The sequence below is a fragment of the Sander vitreus genome, chromosome 11, assembly GCF_031162955.1.
Source record: "Sander vitreus isolate 19-12246 chromosome 11, sanVit1, whole genome shotgun sequence".
Classification (NCBI taxonomy): Eukaryota; Metazoa; Chordata; class Actinopteri; order Perciformes; family Percidae; genus Sander; species Sander vitreus.
Window position 1 is genome coordinate 21,825,777 of NC_135865.1, and position 23,126 is coordinate 21,848,902.

The following is a 23,126-nucleotide window of genomic DNA, read 5'->3' on the forward strand; positions in this document are numbered from 1 at the left end:
GCAGCGGAGCTTTGGCAGCTAAAATGTGACATACACCTCAGACCCACAAAAATGTGCAAAGTAGCACTACTTTGGACTGTCTTTGACTTTGAATAAACAAAACGAAAATTCCCGAATTGAAGGACGTTTCAGAATCCCACACATGCAAAGCACAACCAGACAACAAGTGCAGACAGAGCGTGATGCCACTTATAGGCAGGCTATTTATCTTATAAAGCGAGACGTATCTGTATATACAGTATGCGTGTCCGTGTTTGGGGGGAAGGTAACCTGCACATCAGGAGACGCCACATGCACAACACTTTAGAACAGCGGGGGGGGGGGACTCTTTTCCTGCTATTGTATTAAATTGCTGTGAGCTGGCAGAACACAACGTACCCTAATCTCGGAGATTATTCCTTCAGAGCGCTGTGCAATGTGAGAAAAGCTCAGAGTTGAACCGGGCAGATACATCAGTTTTCATCAGACTCACCCTGGGTCGGGTTAAAAAAGTCGCCAAAATACCCCCGCAAATCCCCTACTTCACCGTTAACCGTCAACCCACTAAACCTGTATGGAAATGAACACCTCTGCTGAAACGTTAAATTCGTTAACGATCTGACACAACACCGTCTCTCTCTCTCTCTCTCTCTCTCTCTCTCTCTCTCTCTCTCTCTGCGCGCACACACACACACACACACACACACACACACACACACACACACACACGGTCCAGTTCTGGTGGTTGATGAATGCAGATATGTGCTGATTAGCTCTCATAACGGGCCGGGAGGGTAACGCACTGCCGTGAGTCCATGAGGCTAATGTCTGATTACTCCACATTGTCATTGTGATATTTTGTGATTTAATTCTGAATCTGCAGCGTTCTCTGTCAGGTAAATACAGTAGTACAATGTCTTCCTCTGATGTAGACGTAGCTTACACTGTAAGTCAGTAGTAGGCTATGCAGTGGAGTTGGATATTAAGTGGTTTAGGGTCCTTCTGTAAGTCATTTTGGGGTACAATTTGGTTTTGATGAATTCTACAAGCAGCAATTCCACAGGCCAAGTAATCGCCTGTTTCAAACAGGCACATTTTCAAAAGGCACTGCACTAGTAAAACATAAACACAAGAATACTCATTCAGTATTAACCTACATTTAATGTATCACTGCACCTGAACAATATCCACTTTTTGGGGTGGAGTTAAAAATGTATTAAAATATATGCCACAGTTAGGGGGGCCAGAGGGGGGTCGTGGCTTAATATTAAGGGGGCACTGGCCACCCTTGCCCCCCCACTAAAACTGCTGCTGCCAACAATGGCACAATAACAGCAATATGGTAAACAAAGCTCACATAGCCTACTATAACTAAAATATGAAGCCTCAATCTTGGCTAAGTGCACTCTGCAAATATAACCAATTTGGTGCCTTTAAATACATCAACTATTCATTACATATTGTGTCTGTTCCATAACAGACTTTGGTTTTGACAGCCTCGAACCAATTCCACAACAACAGCGTTGAGCAGACATGGTGCCCCCCCTCGCATAATGAAAAAGGCCAAGATTAACTTGTGCTGGAAGAGTTAATTAGCTTTAATTCCTCCAGCTGCACCTTTAAATTATCTCCAATTACTGCAACAAAATGGAACTTGAAATTACCCTGTGCAATAGAACAGTTAATAGGATCCATCAATTCTTTTCTTTTAAAAATTGAATTTTGTTTTAGCCATCCCAATCTATTCAGTGACAGTTTAAAGTGTACATTTACACCACACTGCACAGTGTTGAATACATATTTCCCAATGCACACACCCAAAGGAATAGAGTTAGATTAGAATTTTCAATGTTGTCAAATATATCGGCATTTTTGTTCTCTCGACTGCCCATGACCAAATTTTCGTATAGGAGACAATAAAGTCTTATCTTATCTTATCTTATTTACAACTGGGAATCAGAATGTATAATGTCTGCTGAGGCCAACAATTTACATCTATTAGATGTTAAAAGCATTGTCGGCATGTCATAAATTCTTCTTTTTCTGCTCCTCCTGTTATTAGTAATACATGTCTGAATGTGCTGTTTACCGTCTCTGTTTAGATGGGCTGTGATAAGGAGGAAGGTTGACTGTGTGTGTGCATGCATACCTTTGTGTTTAGGGTGGCATGTGTGTGGTCCATTTACTTAACTTTCTTTTTCATATGATGCCCATTTGGTTTAGTGTTTGGATGATCACAATGATCGGAAGCAAACAATTGTGAGTTCATTGTAAGGCTTCGATACATATGTATGGAAAGAAGAAGTAAAGAGAGTGAAAGTGTGAAGAGCACAATGAAGTGAGGCAGGAAGCAGGGTGGGAGAGTAAGAGAGAGAGAGAGAGAGAGAGAGAGAGAGAGAGAGAGAGAGAGAGAGAGGGAGGAGAGAAACTGAAGTAGACAGACGTAGAAAATCACTTAGGCATGGATGAATGCGGCTGATAGAGATGGCAGCTTGAGTGGAAAAGCCTTGAAATTTGAAACAGCAGCTTCAGAGCTTTTCTTCCTGAGAGGTGGAGGCACATTCTTTTACTGCGGTATTTCCTCAAGGAAACACCTGCTTTCAACATCTTTCTGCTGATTCTTGGGATTCCTTTCCCTGCTTTTTGAAGTGTGGCCTGGCCTGTGGTAGACATTAATTATGTGTGTGAGATTGTTAAAGGCACAGTGTGACGTGTGTCACAGTAAAACAGAACATATAGTTTTGGGCAATCATTTCGAAAGGGATCAAAAGCGCTTTGTGAATACGAAACTATACCCAACACCTTCCTCACCTGTGTTGTTAGATTAGAATGAGTAAAGAGAGAAATGAATCAACTGGACTGCAACTACGCTCTTCAAACATGCACCACTATAATATTGTTCTGCTAGCTACTACCACCCTGGAGCCAATGGTTAAGAGAGCAGTTTTATACAGTGTGATGGAACACATTTAATTGGCTAGATGCTCCCAGATCCAGGATGAATCATAAAACACATTGTAACATTTAACAGGAAGAGAAAAGAGAGGGATTATGATGTATAAATATTCAAAGATGTTTGGTTATATATATATTTGGCAAAAAGGCTAACGCAACAATTTTCAACAAAGATAGTGAGCAGCAATATCTATGTGTTAATGGTGGCATTTCCCTTGGAAAATCAGACCCTCTTTCTCTGTAGCTATGGATGGTGCGAGTATTGCTTGCCTATGCATCCAAATGGATTGATTACTGCAGCCTACTTACATTGTGCACTTTACTGGATGTGTTTTAATCAACTATAATACATTTAATACATCCTGATACAGACAATACACCTGTTTGATAGGTGCTTCACTTTGTGTGCTAATGGGATGCTTTCATTCACACCACAGGATGAGAAAGGCACAGAGGGGGGCAGTCATTTGACTGGATTTATTATATTTTGTGTGATGGTGGACTCATTGCAGCTGTCACAGAACTGAAAATGAAATCAAGTCAAAAGAGAGGACAAGCTTTGGAGATAACAAGGCTGCCAGAGCGGCTTTAAAACTGCCAATCCATGGTTTTAGGTTAGACCTGTCCGTTATTTAATTAAGGGGCCACCGGAGGAGTTTTGTGGCCTCTAACCTTAAAAGACTTGACCCTCCCCTCGTCAATAATAATTTTCCTATGACCCTCCAAAACAATTTGAAAAAAAGACATGACCCTCCCCTTGCATGCAAGTTTGCACTTAGCAAAGAAGTACAGATACCATTTGATTTGTACAGCCATGATGTACAGTTAACCTCTGCATTTTCATCTTACATATCCCATTCCTCTGTTATGGTGTGGTGGCCATTTCAGTAGATTTACTCACTAACATTGTTGTGGAAACACAATAAGCATGGAAACTAAATGCACACTTCCTGCATTACTGCATTACTTCAAATACTAAGTTACTCCTCTAGTAAACTAGTATTCACATGAAATAAAACAATAAAACATTGAGACCATTCAGCAAAGGACACTGGGAAATAACAATTCAACACTGGTTGCTATGGACTTGTCACTAGGCTTTGTCATTGTACATTTTAGCACATAGGTAAAGGTGCCGAAGCTGAACATTACATTCCAAAACACATGTTTATTTTTAAAGCAGATTTTAAGTTACATTGTAACAATTTAACAATTCGCCCTTATGAAATCCAATCGCGGCACGGCTGTCTTGGAACACGATAGACAGACGCTTAAATTCAACTAAAATGTAATGGTGAACAATCAGTGTTGGACCTACAGTCTGTTGAGATGCCTCTCCAAACTCACCATAAAACGTTAAGACACGTTAAGAAAAAAGATCCGTATTTTGCCCTAATCCAATGCCCCGGAAAAAAAGTAATCCACAGCGATCAGTAGATCCACAAACAGAGTCACGGTGTATCCAGCAAGGCCTATACGAGCGTCACATTCACCAGCCAGCTCCAAACAGGTGAACGAGGCCTCTCCACTTCGCCGTTTAAACAAAGTGGAATAAACGTATACAAGTCCAAATCTACACAATACAATACAATATATACATGGCATTTAGGAAACCTTTATTGCAAGGTTGGCACGGCAAGATGTCCAGACTAGTGCAACAGTAACTTTCGTTTTTTGCGTCCTGCTGCTCCCATCGTCAGCCAGGTAATATTTTTTTTACTAAAGCAGTATATGAAATCTGATGTATTACCTACCACCATTTAGTTGTTTTGTGTTATTTAAGATATTTATAAAATATCTGGTCATGCCAGACTTAATTATTCCACTCATTTTTTAAACAATGCAATTACCCGTTTCAGCCACCAGGGGGGCAGTGCTCCTCCTGCCCCCCCAGCAAACTCCGTGTATGCGGTCAGACCCATCTGCTAGGGGGCCGAGACTGAGAGCTACATGGATAAATATGCACCAAACAAGCCACTTTGAAATTTTGCTCTTTTCATGAATAAAAAAGTTGGGTGAGCCCAGACTAAAAAATGTTGGATGACCCTCCCCTCAACAAAAAATAAAAATATATGACCCTCCCCTATTTTCCTCCGGTGGTCCATTCCATAAATATCAACGGTCCCTTATTTGAAAATCTTGTGGAGTAGTTATTTCCAAAATCCACTTTCAATCTTAGTCCATTTTTGTTTTAAGTAGACTATCAGTCAATGCATTTAGATTTTACACAGCAGCCTTATTTATGTCTGGCCACAAAGATGGTATAAGTGTAGATGTAGGGGCAATGCAAGAGCATTTTTGCACTTTTGCCTTTGTGTTGGTTTCACAGCTCTATGGTGTCACAGCTGTGGTTGTGTTATGCAGATTAGCCAGTGCAGCACAGTGTTGATACTCATTTTTGCATGGGAATGGGCATGCATTGTCAGTGCGTTCAGACCACTTTTTCTGAAAATGGGAAATATGTGACACTCAGACACTAGTTAGGAGAGTCACACACAGAGACATCTCCAAAATTACATAAATCTTTTATTGATGCAGCTTTCCCTTTTTCACATTTCAGTGTGTCTCTGTAACAAATTACAATAATGGATGATCTGTATTGCAGAGTGTATGATGGCTTTCCCTTTAAGTTAAAGTCCCTAGCCATGTTCTATCTGCAGTCTTTGATTTGAAGTCCTGCGAAATCCTGCATGATTTAAAAGGGGGGAGACTTAAATTAGAACCTCATATGTGGCACCTGGTTGTAAAATGTGGAGTACGCAACTTTTGAGCATAGACTCCAAGCTCTTCTACAGAGACAGGCTGCTTTTAAAAAGAATAAGGGGAGCTGACTTGATTGACCATCATCCAAGCCTACCCTACCACTTGCGGATTAAGTATTCATCTATTTAACAAAGTATTAATCCTGCCCTAGCCCTTTTCCAGTGTGTGCTGCACTACAACATGACTGAACTGGCACCATTGCTCATTAAAATGGAAAGAATGAGTTTGCTACACCCTTACCACCTTATGTGTGCCCCGTTTTATGAAAACAGAGCCAAAATGTCTTAGGCTTGTGTCTACTGATGTGACTTTGTCACTAAGGTGTTGCTCACCTTAGACAGAATGACAAATTAAACATAAACACACACACACACACACACACACACACACACACACACACACACACACACACACACACACACACATACACAGACACTGGTGTAGACGGTTTGATGTGCACAGAGATAATCGATAAGGCAGTGGTGTTATGACATCAGCGGTTGCTAGGGTAACGTCCCCAGAGCAGATGGTGGTATGTTATATGTGAAGCAGGAAGAGAGGTTGCGAGTGTGTGTGTGTGTGTGTGTGGTCATAAAAAGTGACAGTGATGTGACATGGACAACACATTAGATGACGCTGTCAGTCGAGTGGCTGTCTTGCAATTCATGTTCGGCACTATTTATTGCCCCTAATTCCACTCAATGAGTCATCAAAAGATAAAGATAGGCGCATATGGATATGTTTTAGGGGTTATTTAGTGACAGTAAACACAAAGTATCCGGCAGGGCTGCACACAGAAACACTGTTCTGAATGAAGAGTGAATAATGATTGTGCAAAAAGGATATACCCAGTTCAATACAAACAGGAGAAACGAGAAAGAGAGGCACTCAGTATACTGTGTTTTAACCATCTGTCTTCCCTGAGCTAGGAAATTCAATTTGTGCAATTATCTGCATTCTTAGGTTGAAGTAGATTAAATTTCACCGCTTAGTAACATTGTTGCTTATGTATTATTATAGTTATATAGTAACATTATCAAAGAAAATAGTTGTCACTGTATGTAAATTATTTTCAGCAAAAAAAGTATAACAAAATGCATGTATAACAAAAATTATTAGTCATACAAGAACTACATACTTTAGAAGGCATGCACAGGCATCTTTTTGGCCTACACTACGCCCATAATTACCATACGTCTGAGCAGCCTAGTTAAATGATCAATGAGCAGGTATGCTTGCACACCTCCAATGATAGTTCAGACTAGATGATGTTTTTCTAATGAGCTTCACCATTAGCAAAGCATGCTCACGCAGCAAGTTCCCCTGTGGCCTTCTTCACTGGCAGCTCGCTGATTGAAGTGGGATAGCAACATCTCGAAGGTGTGGGTGTGTAGCCTATGTGAGTGTTTATTAGAGTGAGGGATTTACATATGAGATTTCCCCGTGTGACTGGAGGGAATGTTGTCAGGCAGATTAAGTCTGATTGAAAATCAGTCATCGACTGAACTGTATGTATGCAAATAACCCCCCTCAGTTACAGGTTGGATTAAAAAGAGCTCAGCATGATATGACCTGAAGATTCTATGTGAGAAAATGTCTCTGTTTTTGTAGGTCAGTGCCAGTGCGGACTGTGTACTTGCTACCCACCTGGGGACAGTCGTGTTCATGGCAAAAACTGTGAGTGTGATGACCGTCAGTGCGAGGACCTCAGCGGAGAGGTCTGTGGAGGTGAGAGCACACACACATGTACTTGAACACACACACACACACACACACACACACACACACCCACACACATTCATCTAATCTTTGTGTCCATTAAGGGCTGCTCAAGTTGTGTTAGCCACAGAGGGAATTGACAGAACATGGCAATAAACAGATGGCAAGTCTACGTTCCAACATTACCGTTCAAGCTGTGTAGAGTAGAGAAGTGGGAGGCATACTTTAAGGCATCTAGAGTTCCGTGCTGTTTGTTTTCAGCATAAACAATGGGCCTCACGCAAGAACCACGTGGACGAACATTTTGGTTCATGGCACATACACAGTGTTGGGGAGTAATGGAATACATGTGTTATGTAGGCGTTACGTATTCAGAATACAAATTATGAGTAACTGTATTCTGTTACAGTTACAATTTAAATAGTTACTATTTAGAATACAGTTACATTGTTGAAATCAATGGATTACATGACGATACTTTTCTGTTTCACGAGTTTATTCACTCTCTGAATAAATTAAGGCAACTCCATGCATTTCCCAGAAGCCCCAATGTGAAAACGAAAAAATTAGCTATTTGCGCGATCACTGATAGAGGTAGAGATGGAGCCGGAACCGGCACAACAGAGCCAGGGCAGGAATGCGTTTCTATCTTGGAAATTCAAACAGCATTTCACATTAAAGAAAGAACAGGGAGAACGAAATATAACTGTGGAGTGCAACCTCTGCTTGCCAGCAACTGACCTCCTTTCAGCGTCCAAATTACTCCACCTCCAAACTGAAGAAGTATCTTAAAGTAAGTTTTTTTTTTTTAATTAGCCAAGGGTAGTCGTCTGCTGTAGTTATACTGGTAACCTTGCTATTTTATAGTTGACGTGCGACTTTACATTCTCCTACGTGTTGATTTACTAGCCCCAGAGCCGTTGAAAGACTGACTAGCTCCGTTTGACATGCCAGCTAACGTTAGCTAAAATTAGCTCGTGGTAGCTTAGTTGGGTATTTATGGAATGGACCACCGGAGGAAAATAGGGGAGGGTGGTGCATATTTAGCCATGTAGCTCCATGTAGCTCTCTTAGTCTCGGCCCTTATCGCTAGCAGATGGGTCCCTCCCTGTTCAGTCAGCCAGACAATTTGAGCTGTAGCTTTAGAGACCGTGGGATTTCCCAAACTGAATAAATCCCGATCGCACATAAACACAAAACTGCTTTGCTAGCTCCATCGTGTTGTAACTAAGACATCTGATGAAAAAATAATTGTATTCATTAGCATGATTGCTGTACTTTTTAGTTAAAAAACACTGTACAAAAACATAACGGACCAGACGCAAGCTTTTATTTTGAAAAGTCAAAGCTTGCGGACTGCACCAAGCCGGGAGGGCATAAGACGGGAGGTCTCCAGGCTGCAGCCATACCCGACTCAAATATCCTTTCGGTCCCGCTGATATTATATATATATATATAAACGACAGCCTTTTCAAGGCATTTGAGAGGGAAGGAAGGTAGCATGCAAGCTCCCAAATTGACGCTCGTCTGAGAAATGGAGTTTTGGATAATGTTCAGCTTTGGCAGCTTTACCTATGCTAAAATATACAATGACTGAGGAAGCCTAGTGACGAGCCCATAGCAAACAGTGTTGAATTACCCAGTGTCCTTTGCTGAATGGTCTCAATGTTTTATTGTTTTAGTTCATGTGAATACTAGTTTACTAGATGAGTAACTTAGTATTTGAAGTAATGCAGTAATGTAGGAAGTGTACATTAGTTTCCATGCTTATTGTTTTTCCACAACAATGTTAGTGAGTAAATCTACTGAAATGGCCACCACACCATAATAGAGGAATGTGATGCGTAAGATGAGAATGCAGATGTTTAGTCATGTTTGTTATGGCTGTAAAAGAAAAAACAATGGCTATATGTACATCTTTGCCTAGTGCAAACCAGTACAGAAGTCATAAAAAAATAGTTGGTGAGGATCATCCCTTTTTTCTATATCATTTAGGAGGGTCATTCAAGATGTATTGCTGGTGAAAGCAGTGTTGGGTCTATTTTGACTAAAAATCCTGATACTCTTCCAGTGGCCCCTGAAATAAATAACAAACAGTCTCTTAGACTGCGGTTAGATTTTTGTAGTATGCAGTTTGGGACTACAAATACAAAAATTGATCTGCTTGTTCAGGTACACATTCAGCCATTTGGAACAGAAGAACACAACAGAATAGGCCTGTTTAGTAAGCTGTATGTGATGGCCGCATTCCTACACTTATAAAATGGAATTCAATGTGGAAGTAATCCAAGTATTCAGAATACTACTCAGATTGAGTAACGTAACGGAATACGTTACGAATTACATTTTTGGGCATGTATTCTGTAACGGAATACATTTTGAAAGTATCCTTCCCAACGCTGCACATACGAGGAATTTAAGAGCATTTACTAATTTATTCGTACATCCCGAGTGGTTTAGACCTGTCGTATGAGTCATTAAAGATCTTTCTCTACAGATGGACAACTTTATCTGAATGAATATGGCATTTAAATATTTTACAAAAATCAATTAAAATTAAGATAATCCAACAAAGCTTTTTTCTTTCTTTCTTTTAGACGTTACAGTTATGATGTTATTGGCATTGGATTTTCTCACACTCCCAACAGCTGCCTCAGGGTCTTTATTCAGGTGGCCGTCAGGGGAACATTCACCCGACAGTGTAACATCACCTACAGTACTGTATGCTATTCTCTTGTGTATTTTCGTCACTGTCATGCTCCCTTGACCCCCTCCCATCTAAGTCAAGGACTGCTTTGCTTTAGCAAGAAGTGTTTTAGCATCTAACTTATTTCTGTGACAGTACGGCGCTGCTTGGATGACGTTGTTGGCAGCTTTATTCATATTTAATTGTTATCAGGGGCCTCAATAAGACTACTGACACTGCTACATTTGCTATGTCTATGTCTTCTGATTGACGACAGCAGAACTCCATAATGTTCATAAATCTCAGGGACCCACACCTGCTCACAAACAGGTGACTTTCATCAGGTTGAAACAAGCAATTTATGACAAGTTAAAGCAGTTAAGATAGTTTGCAGAATCCAACGTGGAATGGAGGTTTTGGTTAAGGGTATGAACATTTTGTAATTTTAGTAATACAAGTCTGTGTACATAAAACAATTGAGAAGAGCAATCCCAAGGCGCATTTCAGTGAGAAACACTGAATCCGGAATGGTACAATTCGCTTATCCGCTAATACTAATGGAAGCTAAAGATTATGCTTTGTGGAAACTCGCACAGTTTAGAAGGTTTGGATTCAGAGTCTATTTTCAATTTGAACCACTATGGTGTGCTATTTTATTCCTGATTGCAATGGCAATAAAGATTTTGCTATCGCTCTGACTTCTGCCTCTGATCGCCTCCCTCTATGGAGAGGGTTTCTATGTTGAGGAACATTTGCCCATTTACAATGAAAAAATACTTCCGTAACCCGCCAGTCCCCCCATTTCACTACTCCATTTAAGAACAAAAACATTAGATATACATCTACGGATGTACTGTTACTCACTTACACTCTTCTCCTAATTATTGCAGAGAAAACCACCCACATTTTGTATGGCATGTGAACACATACACTCACCTACATTAAAATGATGCCAGGAGCAGACACTGAATTTGAAGATCAATACAGTGTGATTTCATCTGCTCTCTTTGATATCCACAGGCACAACCCTCTAAACCCTTAAGCTGAGTTTGAGATAAATTGCTCCAAGCCTTTGAAGCTTCTGTTTGAGGTCTTTGGGAAGTTTGTGCTCTTAATTTGAGCCATTTAGGCACAACCACTGTAATGGATAGATTGCACTGAAACATTAGACGCTCAATTGGAATTGATATTTCCCTTTGCAGCTGCTGATGCTGTCAGGCAGAGACAACTAGACAGGATGTCAGATAACAGTGCAATTAAGGATTTTTGCGCTAAAGCAGAAAAACATTGGAGAAAAGATGTATTCTTCTACAGCAAACCAACAGTCTGAGGGGAAAACTGGCTGAATGTGCCAAACATAATTCTCGTTGTAAGGGCTTTTGTTGGAAATATTTATGATTTGATTGCCTTTTTTGTGTTAATATTGTTTGTCTCTTCCACTGTTTAATTTGAGCTTAGTAGACAGTAGACACATAGTTCTGTATTTTCTGGATACATACTGTACATACTTCTGACGTCTGCTTTTCTGTCTCTGTTACACTTAAAGTGCTGAAAATTGTATACAACATGACACATGCACAGCTTTCTAAAGAGTAAACAAACAGAGTGCAGACAGATTTTTCCAAACCTCTCTAACAACAATGAGGAGCTTTTACCTCACAGGTGTATCAAAGAAGTCACTTTGCCAAACTGTGTTCAGTGTTCAATATGTTGTTTGCTTCACTCTAAGACATTTTAAGGGGCGATAGAATGATTATATAGGGGATTTCACACTGTTCCTTAACCCTTGTGTTGTCCTTCGGGTCACCGGGACCCGAAGGACAACACAAGGGTTAACTATACGTGTATTTGACACGTCCCCCGAAGCTCAACGCCAGGCCAATACAAAACGTCAAATAAACTGGACGGGTCCCGGTGACAACACAAGGGTTAAGGTCTCCTAATAGGGTATGTAACATTGGTTGGGCTGTAAATAGCCTGGATGTTGTTGTATGCTCCCTAATGCAACCCTATGAAATTGCCTTTGATTGAAAGGAGAGGTTTTCTGCCTTATATGGTATGCTCGTGAATATTTAGATGAGCTGCGCGCTGATTGGTTGGTTTACAACGAGCAAAGCTCCAGAGCACAGACACATGGGGGTATGAACACACAGCCCAGCAACACCATCCCTTTTCTTCCTTTTGAGTCTGACTTTCTCAGACTCACACACTGTCTGTTAACGTTTTTCAACCGATTTTCAAAGACACACACACACACACACACACACACACACACAGACACCCCGCTGCCTGCAGCACACAAAACTGGGGGAAATTAGTCTGTATGAGAAGGGGGGAAAGGGGATAGAAAAGGGGAAGAAATTCCATGAAAACGTCTGTTCGAATCTCCTCCGGAACAGAAATTCCCGCAGCATACACGCACACCGCCCGGTCTTTGACTTCCAAACGTGTGGCGGGCTGCCCCGTGGTCGGGAAGCCCGCGGCCGCTGCCCGTTTTGGAAGTCTATCCGTAACGTTAACAGACAGTGTGTGTCTAATGATGCTCACTGCTGCGGCCCGCCGTATGGGTTGACCAGAGGCTTCACAGTTTGACCGGCCCTCGCGGCCTCGAAACACTATCGGCCCACCGGGAAAAGTCCCGACTCTCCCACTCGCCACTCCGCTACTGGTTAAGTGTATATCAGGGAACATGCTTGCCACACTCGCAGTTACCCGGCAACTAGACCACCAACTACACTGACCTGACGGAGCTCCACGACCGGTAGCTCATGGTGTTCTGTACCCAGCGCACCCTCATCTTTTCTGGGGTAACTTTTTATTTTTTTATTTTTTTTTTATTTTCATGGTATCCAAAAGTATAGTATGATACATATCAGCACAGACACGCAACATGTAACTTCAATTTCCTTGTAACACACTGAGATTAACACATCCAGATTGCAAATGAGAAGTAACAGTGGAGTTTATGCATGGCTTCCCTTATTGACATTAATTAACTCCCATGTCTATGCATTGACCAGGCAATGTCTAGTAACTACAATATGGTCACATTATATCTCCCAACATTAAGTTGAGGAGAATTGCCTGAATGCTTCATCAAGTAATTGACAGTGTATATATATTGTGGCATGCTTAGGGCTAGAATTTAAACCTTGTTTCAGACAGAAGAAAGCTGCATTTCTCAGAGCATTTAAAATGACTTGTCAGGTTGCTTTACCAGCTTCTTATCTGGTACTTTTTGTACATAATTAAGTCCTTAAAGTTTTATTTTGATAAAAGTGTTTAATGTATTTTGTAAATAAAGTTTTAATTTCTTTATTCTAGCGCAGGTATCACCCTTGTCCTTTTCTGTTTCAAGATACAGTCACTCCTTTTTTCGAAACAGTTGATTTCGATTAGAAAATAAATAAATAGTTTTAAAAAAGTAACAATATTTGGACTCTGATATATATGATCTGATAGGGTAAAAATATTTGCAGGGCAGCAACAGCGTGTGCATAGAGGCGAGCAGACCCCCCCCCCTTCCTCCCTTACCACTTTCTTCTCCTCCTCCTCCTCACATTACTCAGTTTCATCCTTTCTCTGTGGCAATGAACTCTTAACCTCTGACAGACACTCTGCATAAAGCACAGATCTTTGCTGGGTTAAATACCACCACCCCCTCCCCTTCACAGTCCATCTCTGAATGCTACAGCACAATCCATACTCTGTGAAAGGCAGGTGCAGACTAATTGAATGAGGGCTAGGTTGCCGTTTTTCCAAAGCAATTAACCGCTCTCCCAGGCTGGTTGATTGAGGCAGCCATGCATGGCCTGCCATAGCTGCCACTCCACTCCAACTGAGACAGAAGCTAGCTAACTTTAATTTATAACCTCCCAACAACCCCACCGCCACACACACACACACACACACACACACACACACACACACACACACACACACACACACACACACACATGCATGCATGCACGCACGCACACTTTTCTGAGAGTCTTCTCAGGCACCATTAGTATATGTCCTCTCAACCATTTACCAAACCTCTCAATGAGACCTTGATATCCTTTTGAGATGTCAATACCACTCAAACAGGGCATTACACAAAACATCTATAGCATGCATGCACACATGCAGGTGCGCACACACACACACACACACACACACACACACACACACACACACACACACACATACACACACATACTTAAAGGAATCAATCAATGATGCAACTGCCTCTACGTGATATGATTTGTATTGAAGTAAGCATATTGCAAGTGATCCAAGGGTCCTTAAAGATGAAGGAGGGTATAAATGAGTGAGTGTGTATGCGTGCTTGTTAAAACCACAGTGATGTTTTCATATATTAAGGCATCCCAGCACCCAACTGCCTTTTTCCAACCAATTAAACGTCCCTGGTTTCTTGCCATTGCCTTTCTTTGTTTTTCATCTCTCTCTCTCAAGCACTGGAGATTTATTAAGGACAGGACAAGACCAGTGATGACAGTTCCTTTCATGTCCCCAGGGGAAATACAACAAGCCTGCTGCGTCTCTCTCGTCTTCCTGTGGCTCTGTCTCCTTGTACTGCCTATTACTGTCAAGGTTCAATGTCTGCTCCGTCAACTTTCCGTGTTTATATGCTTTATTGCCTTCTTTTTGCTCACCAGTGGCATTTCTCTTGACTTTTCAGTCTACATCTGAATGCTTTATCTATTTATTTTTTCTTCTATAGTGCTATTTTCTCATGGCCATGCTCCATATTCTGTCTCCTTTAAATAAAGGCCCTTCTGCCCTCACCGCCAGGTCACGGTTACTGTTCATGTGGACGCTGTATCTGCGAGGAGGGCTGGTTCGGGAAGCTGTGCCAGTTCCCCAGGTCCTGTGACATGAGTGACGTTCAGAGCAAAGAGCTTTGTGAGACTTCTGATGGTGTCATGTGCAGTGGAAAAGGTGAGCAAGATGTTTTTCAATACTGCTAAGTAAATACTAAGTAAAAGTTTCCATAAGTCACTTTATGGCAGTGGCGGTTGAAGTATTCAGATCCTTTACTTGCACATACACTCCTTGTTTTCTGTGCTAATTACACAATAGATTTCATTTCTTACCCAAATTTAAATGTAAATATTTCAACTCTTTTGATCTCCACTGCAACAGAAACAGTGGACCATTCATGTACAAAAAGCATTTGACAAAACAATCTCTACTTAACGTCCTCTGTCAAGTTTCATTTAATAAGATGCTGCATAGTTGTCTTGGCCCCAATCTCAAATTCACAAATTTACGAAACAACTCAATCACCATCATGATTAGGCCGTATCTTACACTGACTGGCTTTGATATGCAGTCATACTGTACTTTTTTACAGTCAAATAGTACCAAGTAATTAAACCAATAGCAATGCTTTAAAACAGATCTTACAAGATTAACATACAATTTTCACTCTGAACCATCAACCTTGCTGCTCTGTCACCGGTTCATAAATAACTAATTATATTAATGTGATCCAATAGGCTCAGATAGCCTCCTGTCAGGCTGAAACTATTATTAGTTGATTGGCAGGGAACAAATCAACAAAAAGGTCCATATTAACTAATTGTATCATGCAGAAAGGCCAAACAAATGGGACAATTTTGTGCTTTTTTGTGTTTCATGTGATTGTTAATTGAATATTCTTTGGTTTGGGAATGTTAATGTACCCAAACAATCTGAAGGTGTCACCTTTGGGGTATTTTCACTTTTTTCTGACATGTTATAGACTAAATGATGAAATGGTTATTCAAAAACAAGCTGCAGCCCTTCTGTATGACAACTGTAACCTATACATTTATAATGAGACTGCACAGTATTGCTACATTGTATGTATCATTAATTGGCAAATGAAACCACACAAAAGGATTCCTTCTCTGTTGTGTAGCGTTAAAGCCACAGAAATACAGTAGACGGACTGCAGTGGGTCCAGCTCTGCCGAGCCGAGCAGGGTGTGAAAATGAAGATGAGCATGTTCATTCTCCATGCTCCACTACATTCAGACAGAAACATTTTCCTCAGCTCCTTCCCTTGTCTCACCTCTCTCACATTAGTTTCACTTTTTCTCCTGCTCTCACTCCGCCTGCCTCTCTGTCTGCCTCCACCTCTCATAGTGGGTTCCTGTAACCTGGTGTATGTTGATAGAAATTGTGGGGATTGAATACATAGTTGCTGGACCTCTTGGTGTGAGTTTTGGAGAAAAGAAATGTAAGACAGCAGTAGATTTGTTTCCCTATACCATTCCTTAATACCTTATTATCCTGCTGCTGCCCTTGAGAGAGAGAGGAATAACTGAAGGGAAAGGGAGGGAGTTTTAAAGAGTGGGTGGATTGGTTTCCTGGTGGCAAAAGTATATTAGTAGCTGTTTCCCCAGGGGACATCTCATATCCACACTATTAATCTTCTGTGTAAAATAAAGAATTTACAGGAAATAATACAAACAGCATGTATTAAAAAACACAAGCAGTAAGGGGATGGTGTTGAAAAAAAATATTACTCAGTGGGTAAGTAAAATAAGATGTTAATGAACTGTGTGTGTGTGTGTGTGTGTGTGTGTGTGTGTGTGTGTGTTGCAGGTTCCTGTCACTGTGGCAAATGCATGTGCTCATCCCAAGACTGGTGGGTGTCCGGAGAGTACTGCGAGTGTGATGACCGAGAGTGTGACAAACATGACGGCCTCATCTGTACAGGTAGAGTAAGATATACACATGCACGTGCACCATTGTATCTGTAGATTTTGTACACACACACACACACACAAACATTTTCTCTCTGTATAGCTGTCTATCCACAGGGGCCGTTTTCTCCCCACTGATAATGAAAATCTCAGTACATGTTTATAATTATTTTTGCCCCGGGGCCTGTCAAAATCTGGATAGCTGTTCAGAAGTGTTTCTCATCATGACTCCATGACTCCAAATGTCAGCCTTAATGTCATTCAAAATGAGCATCAGTGGTTCCAGATGCAGACAAATGTTGCCTAAAATTGTGGAAAATGGGACGAAACAAAAGAAATGTGCGGCAATGTCTGGTAAGTGTTCTGGATTACCATATCATACTGACTGGAGTATATATGTACAAATTTGCATATGCATGAACGACTGTAAATATAATGGCATAAAAGGCAAGTTTTCAATATGCAGGTAGAAGCAGTAACTGCTTTGCCAAGCAGTGATGGAGTCCTTTTCTTTCCATGTTAATGGCAAGTTTTCCACAGAGATACTCTGCATCATGGACCCTTCAAAACTGTAGATTCTCATTACCCATACAACCGATGAGTAATGTGGAAAATTCAGCATATTAGGAATTCCTGCTGGTTAATTTCATGCACTGACTATGACAAATTCTATCTAGAATAACCTGAAAGGTTTTAGTATCAGCAATACAGTAACACAATTGTCTGTTGGTTTGAGTGAATTCCCATTTAAACTAAGCATTGTTCCGGAGTCTATACTCAGGAGAACGTGAACCAGGAAGACAGACCCTCCCTCTTCCACACCAGTGAGAATATGGGTGGACCACTTGAGCTGGTGATACTCATTTCTGTAATGTCAATACAGTCCCATAAAAACACCAAAACCAACAAAGAATTACAGTACCTACTTACAAGTATTGTCTTTGTATCTTAAACCTGATCTATTGTATTCCTCTGTGCCATAGAGCTCTTTTCTTGTCAAAAACTAATAAAAATGCATAAGCGAGCCACACCGTGGCAATGGGTGTGGGTGTTCATGGTGAAGGTTCCCTCACTACCATGAACACACACACTGTAGTTTAATTTTAGTCCCACATACACTATCCTGGTGCCGTATACAGTGATGGAAGGAGTATGTTTCATCCAAGTAAAAATATCAACACATTAACAGACTCCTGCATTAAAACTATACAAAGTAGACAAGTATTAACAGCACAAACGAGCATAACTAAAGCTGCCAAAAGTACTGTAAGTGGAGTAAAAAGGACAATATTACCCTCTGAAATGTAGAGGAAGTATAAAGTAGCATACAACTGCAATACCCAAGTTAAGGAAAAGTACCTTTAACTTAAGTACAGTACTAAGTTACATTCTAAAACGGGCTGTAAATCAGCAAACAAAATGTTTATTAATCTGCAGATGAAAATAGTCCCCAACAAATGCACTATTTACTCCTGCTTATTTAAGGTTTGCTGGGCTTGTGGGTGAGGACACTAGGGAAGTTTTGAGAGACAGACTAAGGCATTGTTGGTTTTTGTCTTTTCATGGGATTTTCTGATAATAAGAAGAATATATAGAGTAAGCCCAGCCTTATCCTTTTAATGACAGGAAGGTCTGTCTAGTCTGCACCCTGGATTCAGCAGATTAACAGACAGCTCTGCTCACTTTTATCGTTATTCCACTTACCTACTTTTCCATCTCTGCAGCCTTCTGTTTTTTCACCTTACTTTAATCCAATTATTTGTCCATCACCACGTTCCCTCCTCTCCCACAGTGATCTTTCACAGTGGATGTCTTTTCAGCTGTGTGACATAAGGCCAGCAGGAGTTCTCCTTCTAACCTCGACATCCTCTGTCTGACAGCTCAGGGAGTTTGTGGGGAGCACGGGATAATAACACATTCAGAGTAGGTGTTATCCCACTCTGGTTGTCCTCATACCTAAATGAAAAAGTCCTCATACCTAAATTAAAGAGTAGTTTTTTTGTCAGTGAGTCCCAATCCAACCAGTATGATCATGTTGCTGATCTGGCTCTGCTATTGGTTGGACAGTTGAGCTACTTAGCTGAGGTTAGGGAACAATTGCTGGAGATGGAACTTGAACTTCAGTCTCTTGTGTTGAAGTCAGTTGTAGCACACTTCTTAATCTCTTAATCTACCCCAAACTTCTACCTGAGACTTCTAACAACAATATTTCTTCCTTTGCTTTTGAACATAAAATAAACATTATTTGTTACAAGCAATTTTTCTGGAGAGGAAGGTCTGACTTTATTGTATAACCACAGTTTAATAAAAGGAAGTCTTTTGGGATATCTGAGCTTTATATAAACGTGGAGGATATCGTACGTATGAAGGCTTTTCTCTCTTAATCAAACCGGAGTTTGCTCCTCTGCTGTGTGGGCAAAAGGAATGGAAAACCACGGCCTCCACCCCCCAACAGAGAGCTGCACACAGGGAAGCAGGGTGTGAAAAGAGGAACATTGTTAAAGGTCAGGCATGATGGCACAGCTCTTAATTCACAGCTTTTCTTCTCACATCTCCTCACAGGGAATGGGTTGTGCAATTGCGGCAACTGTGAGTGCTGGGATGGCTGGACGGGGAACGCTTGCGAAATCTGGGTGGGAGCGGAGTACTGAGGAGAGGACACTAGTGTTAGAGACAAGAGGCCTGGCTGCCCGGAGCGACCAGGAGCATGGTGGTCACGACCAGGCTGGTAAAACGCCACAGCCAGGAAAACCACGAGAGGAGGGAGAAGAAAAAACTAAACATGGATGTAATTCTGCATATCACTAACAGCATTCCTTCTTTTATTGTACTGGTTACAAATGATCCTTATACAAGTGGGTATTGTAGGTGTAAAAGAAACATATTACCATGTAAACATTTGTTTCCAAAACAGCTTTATGTATAATTTACCTTTTTATAATGTAGGAACGCTTACATATTCAAGATGGCTACACATAATAGGATGCAGGTACATGACAAATCCAAATGTTGTAAAGGGAAGAATTATTAAAGTTACATTTTTGGATACTGTGGCGGAGATCTGTTTTTAACCGGTACCGAGTGGTGTGTTGTTCCCAAATTGGACTGAAAGTTCACTCGAAAGCTCGAGGCACAAGTTAATGTTTGAGGTTTTTATTTCTTTTTAATAATAAAACATTAAATGTGCAGCATGACACAACATTTTGCATGGAAAACAATGCGAAGACCTTAATCATACATGGTTACAAATTTGTTATAACATGACATAACTCCAATGGGCATACTTGCAATGGTATATATATATATATATATATATATATATATATATATATATATATATATATATATATATATATATATATATATATATATATTTTTTTTTTTGTAAAATAAATCATTATAATAGTGCCTAATCTTCTCCACCGGGAAATCAAACCAAACAATCTGACATGAAAGCCACACTGTACTGAAGGTACGTGATGAACATTTCTCACTCAACACATACTACTGACAAGGAAAAATTCTAAGTGGAGGAAACAGAGAGAGGGCATACATAGTTTAGTTGTGGCATGCTGGATGCCCATGTCACTTCAAAAGGTGGCATCAGGGGATGAGAGCTGCATTGACACAAGAGTTCAGTCACCACTTGAAAAGAGGACCGATAAGAAGTCACAAAGAAAATTTAATGTAAATTCTACTTTGGCCTTTTTCATGCTTAAACTAGCCAATCCCTCTGTTTTCTTTGTCCCATCAAGAAATGACAGGTGCAATAATATACTGCACACTATATTGCATTAAGTATGTTACTGACATTACAGTACACCTTTTATATAAATATTTGATTCAATATGTTGTATGTGTGTATACAACAAACAAACTGTATAGTGTAGACAAACTGGTTGCATATATGTATGTAAAATTAGCGGTACATACCAACAGTTCTTGATAGACATAGCCTACTACATGCAGTTCATCAATGCCATCCTCTCCCCATGCAACAGATGGGACAACGTACAAAAAAAGAGGTTAAAACCAGAAGCAATAAAGAAAGTAAGTTTGCTAAAACATTCTTGGAACACATCTGAAGATAGGCAGAACAAAGCAAACATGATCGGTATCAGGAGACGACATCACGCACGACCCGTATACGAGAGAAAATAAGGAGGAACCAAAAAAAAAACAGTGGTTACAGAGATCCAAACAGAGATATACATTTACACACCGTTCATTTACAAAAATAAAGTCAGCCTTGGAGAAGCCAGTTATCTGGACTGCAGGGCTGGAGCAGCAGCCAGCCCAGCATGTAGAGTTTGTAAGAGTGAAGAGATGATTGGCTGTAATGAGGACAGAACATCAGCCCCAAATACAACTACAGTGGTTTCCAGCTCCTTTGTGTGTACAGTACACCATTTTTGTTATGAACAGCTTTGTACAGACAGAACTTGAATTCTAACTAATGTGCTTTGATGTGCTGTAACAAGAAATGATCATGTGTAATCCCAATAAACTCAGAAAACTATATTTACCAAATCTATTTCTTTATGTAATTGCAGTTCTGGCAGCACACAGCAGCAACAATCTACTTGATGTTCTAAACCTTATCAAAAAAAACTATTGGAAAAAAAATCATTAAAGCAAGACAAATGTTAAAAAATAAATAAACTGATTGATCAAATAGAGCTTTGATAAACTGCTAACCATCATAATAAAAATGCAAAAACAGAACTTGCAATGGGTTACCTTCAGCTTAGCTGTGAGTGTACTGTAACCTACAACATGTCCATTCAACTCCCACACCAAACTTCAGTGCTCTTCAGCATACACAGGGTGAAGAACGATAACCATATACCTTGTTCCTTATAGAAAATACATGCAGGTGATTAATTCAAGGTATTCGTACTTCTCCAAAATGACATCAGTCAAAGACCGTTGGGGGTCTGGGCAGAGCTGATTCTTTCTGACAGAACAAAATGCTATCACAGTGAAAGCTTTCGATGAATTGAATCAGATTTTGATTTCTTTTGTAAAGAATCAGTTCGTCTTGGGATGAAAAAAGACTTTGGTCATTTCAGAATGAATACATCTGAGTGTGGTTTTTTGATGGATAATGCTACGTGTCCTATACATGGATGTATCGGGTGGGTGAGGCACCTTTGGCCCAGTGGGGACTGGGAACCTTTTTTTGCATGCCGGGAATCAAGGTCCAAACAGCCACGTGATAGGCCAAGATGATCAGTACTGGACTCTGCATGCTGAGCTAGGAGACAAATCCTCTCATAATAATAATCATAATAATAATAATAATAATAACAATATCTAGTCATTTAAAAAGTTATGATTTAGAATAGTCATTTTCCCTAAGTTTTATACAGTGAAAATGTTACAATATAAGCTATCTCTTGTACAACTGCTGCAAGAAGAGAGAACACAATATTAACCTTGCCCATGCTTTAGTTTGCTGAACCAAATAGGGATGCAGCCAGTATAAATGTCACCTACTGGTTTTCAGCCATGTTGTTTTCTGGCTTTAAGAAGACGCTGCCATAAGATGGCTGCCAGTGCTGCAGTTATAGACCATCTGGGTCAAAGCCACAAGCCTTGCCTCATAGTCCAAAGAAGTCGGTGAGTGAGGGACAGAGGCCTACAAGGCCTAGAGATATTCCTAGAGCCCACGCTCTGAAATAAGATTAAAGAAAAATAGACTTCAGGTTTACTTTTTACCAGAGAAGGCGGACTGAACCGCTGGTGGGACTTAGATTGTGATATGTATACACCATTCCTTACAGCGCTCTCCCGCCCACACACACACACATCTGTTTATAAATGTGTGCGTGTGTGTGTGTGTGTGTGTTTGTGTGTGTAGGGAGCTCTTCACATTGATTGCAGTGGAGGTAATTAGCACTTAATCAACTATGACTGCAGGAGATATCTGCCAGCCTCCAGTGTGTTTTTATCAGCTGTAAAAGCAACATCTCTGCTTTTTCCCCACAAACTTTGTGTGTCTTTTAAGTGTGTGTGCATGTTGTAGGCGAGATGGAAATTTGAATAAGTCATTTCATATATATGTCTGTTTTTATGCCACATCTGTGTGAATGTGTTTCGAAGAAAATCACATCACTCCCTTGAAAAATGTTTTTATCTTTTGTAGGTTACTTGACAAAGAGAAAAGTGTGTGACTGGAGATAGAAAGAGAGGGAGAGGGGAACATACTCGTAAAAAATAGAGGACAACAGTCCAAATATTTAATCTATCTATACAGTCTATCCCAGAACATAGCTGGTGAACTGTGGTATAGAAAATAGATCTGAAGGTACACAGACTCTGCTG

At 40.5% G+C, this 23,126-nt stretch overlaps 1 protein-coding gene across 1 annotated transcript in view; it reads left to right on the plus strand.

Moving 5' to 3' along the window:
• The window catches only part of itgbl1 (integrin, beta-like 1), a 43,285-nt gene extending 23,409 nt beyond the window's left edge, over positions 1 to 19,876 (plus strand). The window contains exons 8-11 of the mRNA XM_078262340.1: positions 7,309 to 7,425; positions 14,900 to 15,046; positions 16,699 to 16,812; positions 19,362 to 19,876. Of these exons, the coding sequence (XP_078118466.1) occupies positions 7,309 to 7,425; positions 14,900 to 15,046; positions 16,699 to 16,812; positions 19,362 to 19,450 (467 nt within the window). The 3' untranslated portion in view covers positions 19,451 to 19,876. The remainder of the gene's footprint in view (positions 1 to 7,308; positions 7,426 to 14,899; positions 15,047 to 16,698; positions 16,813 to 19,361) is intronic.
• Positions 19,877 to 23,126: the final 3,250 nt, after the last annotated feature.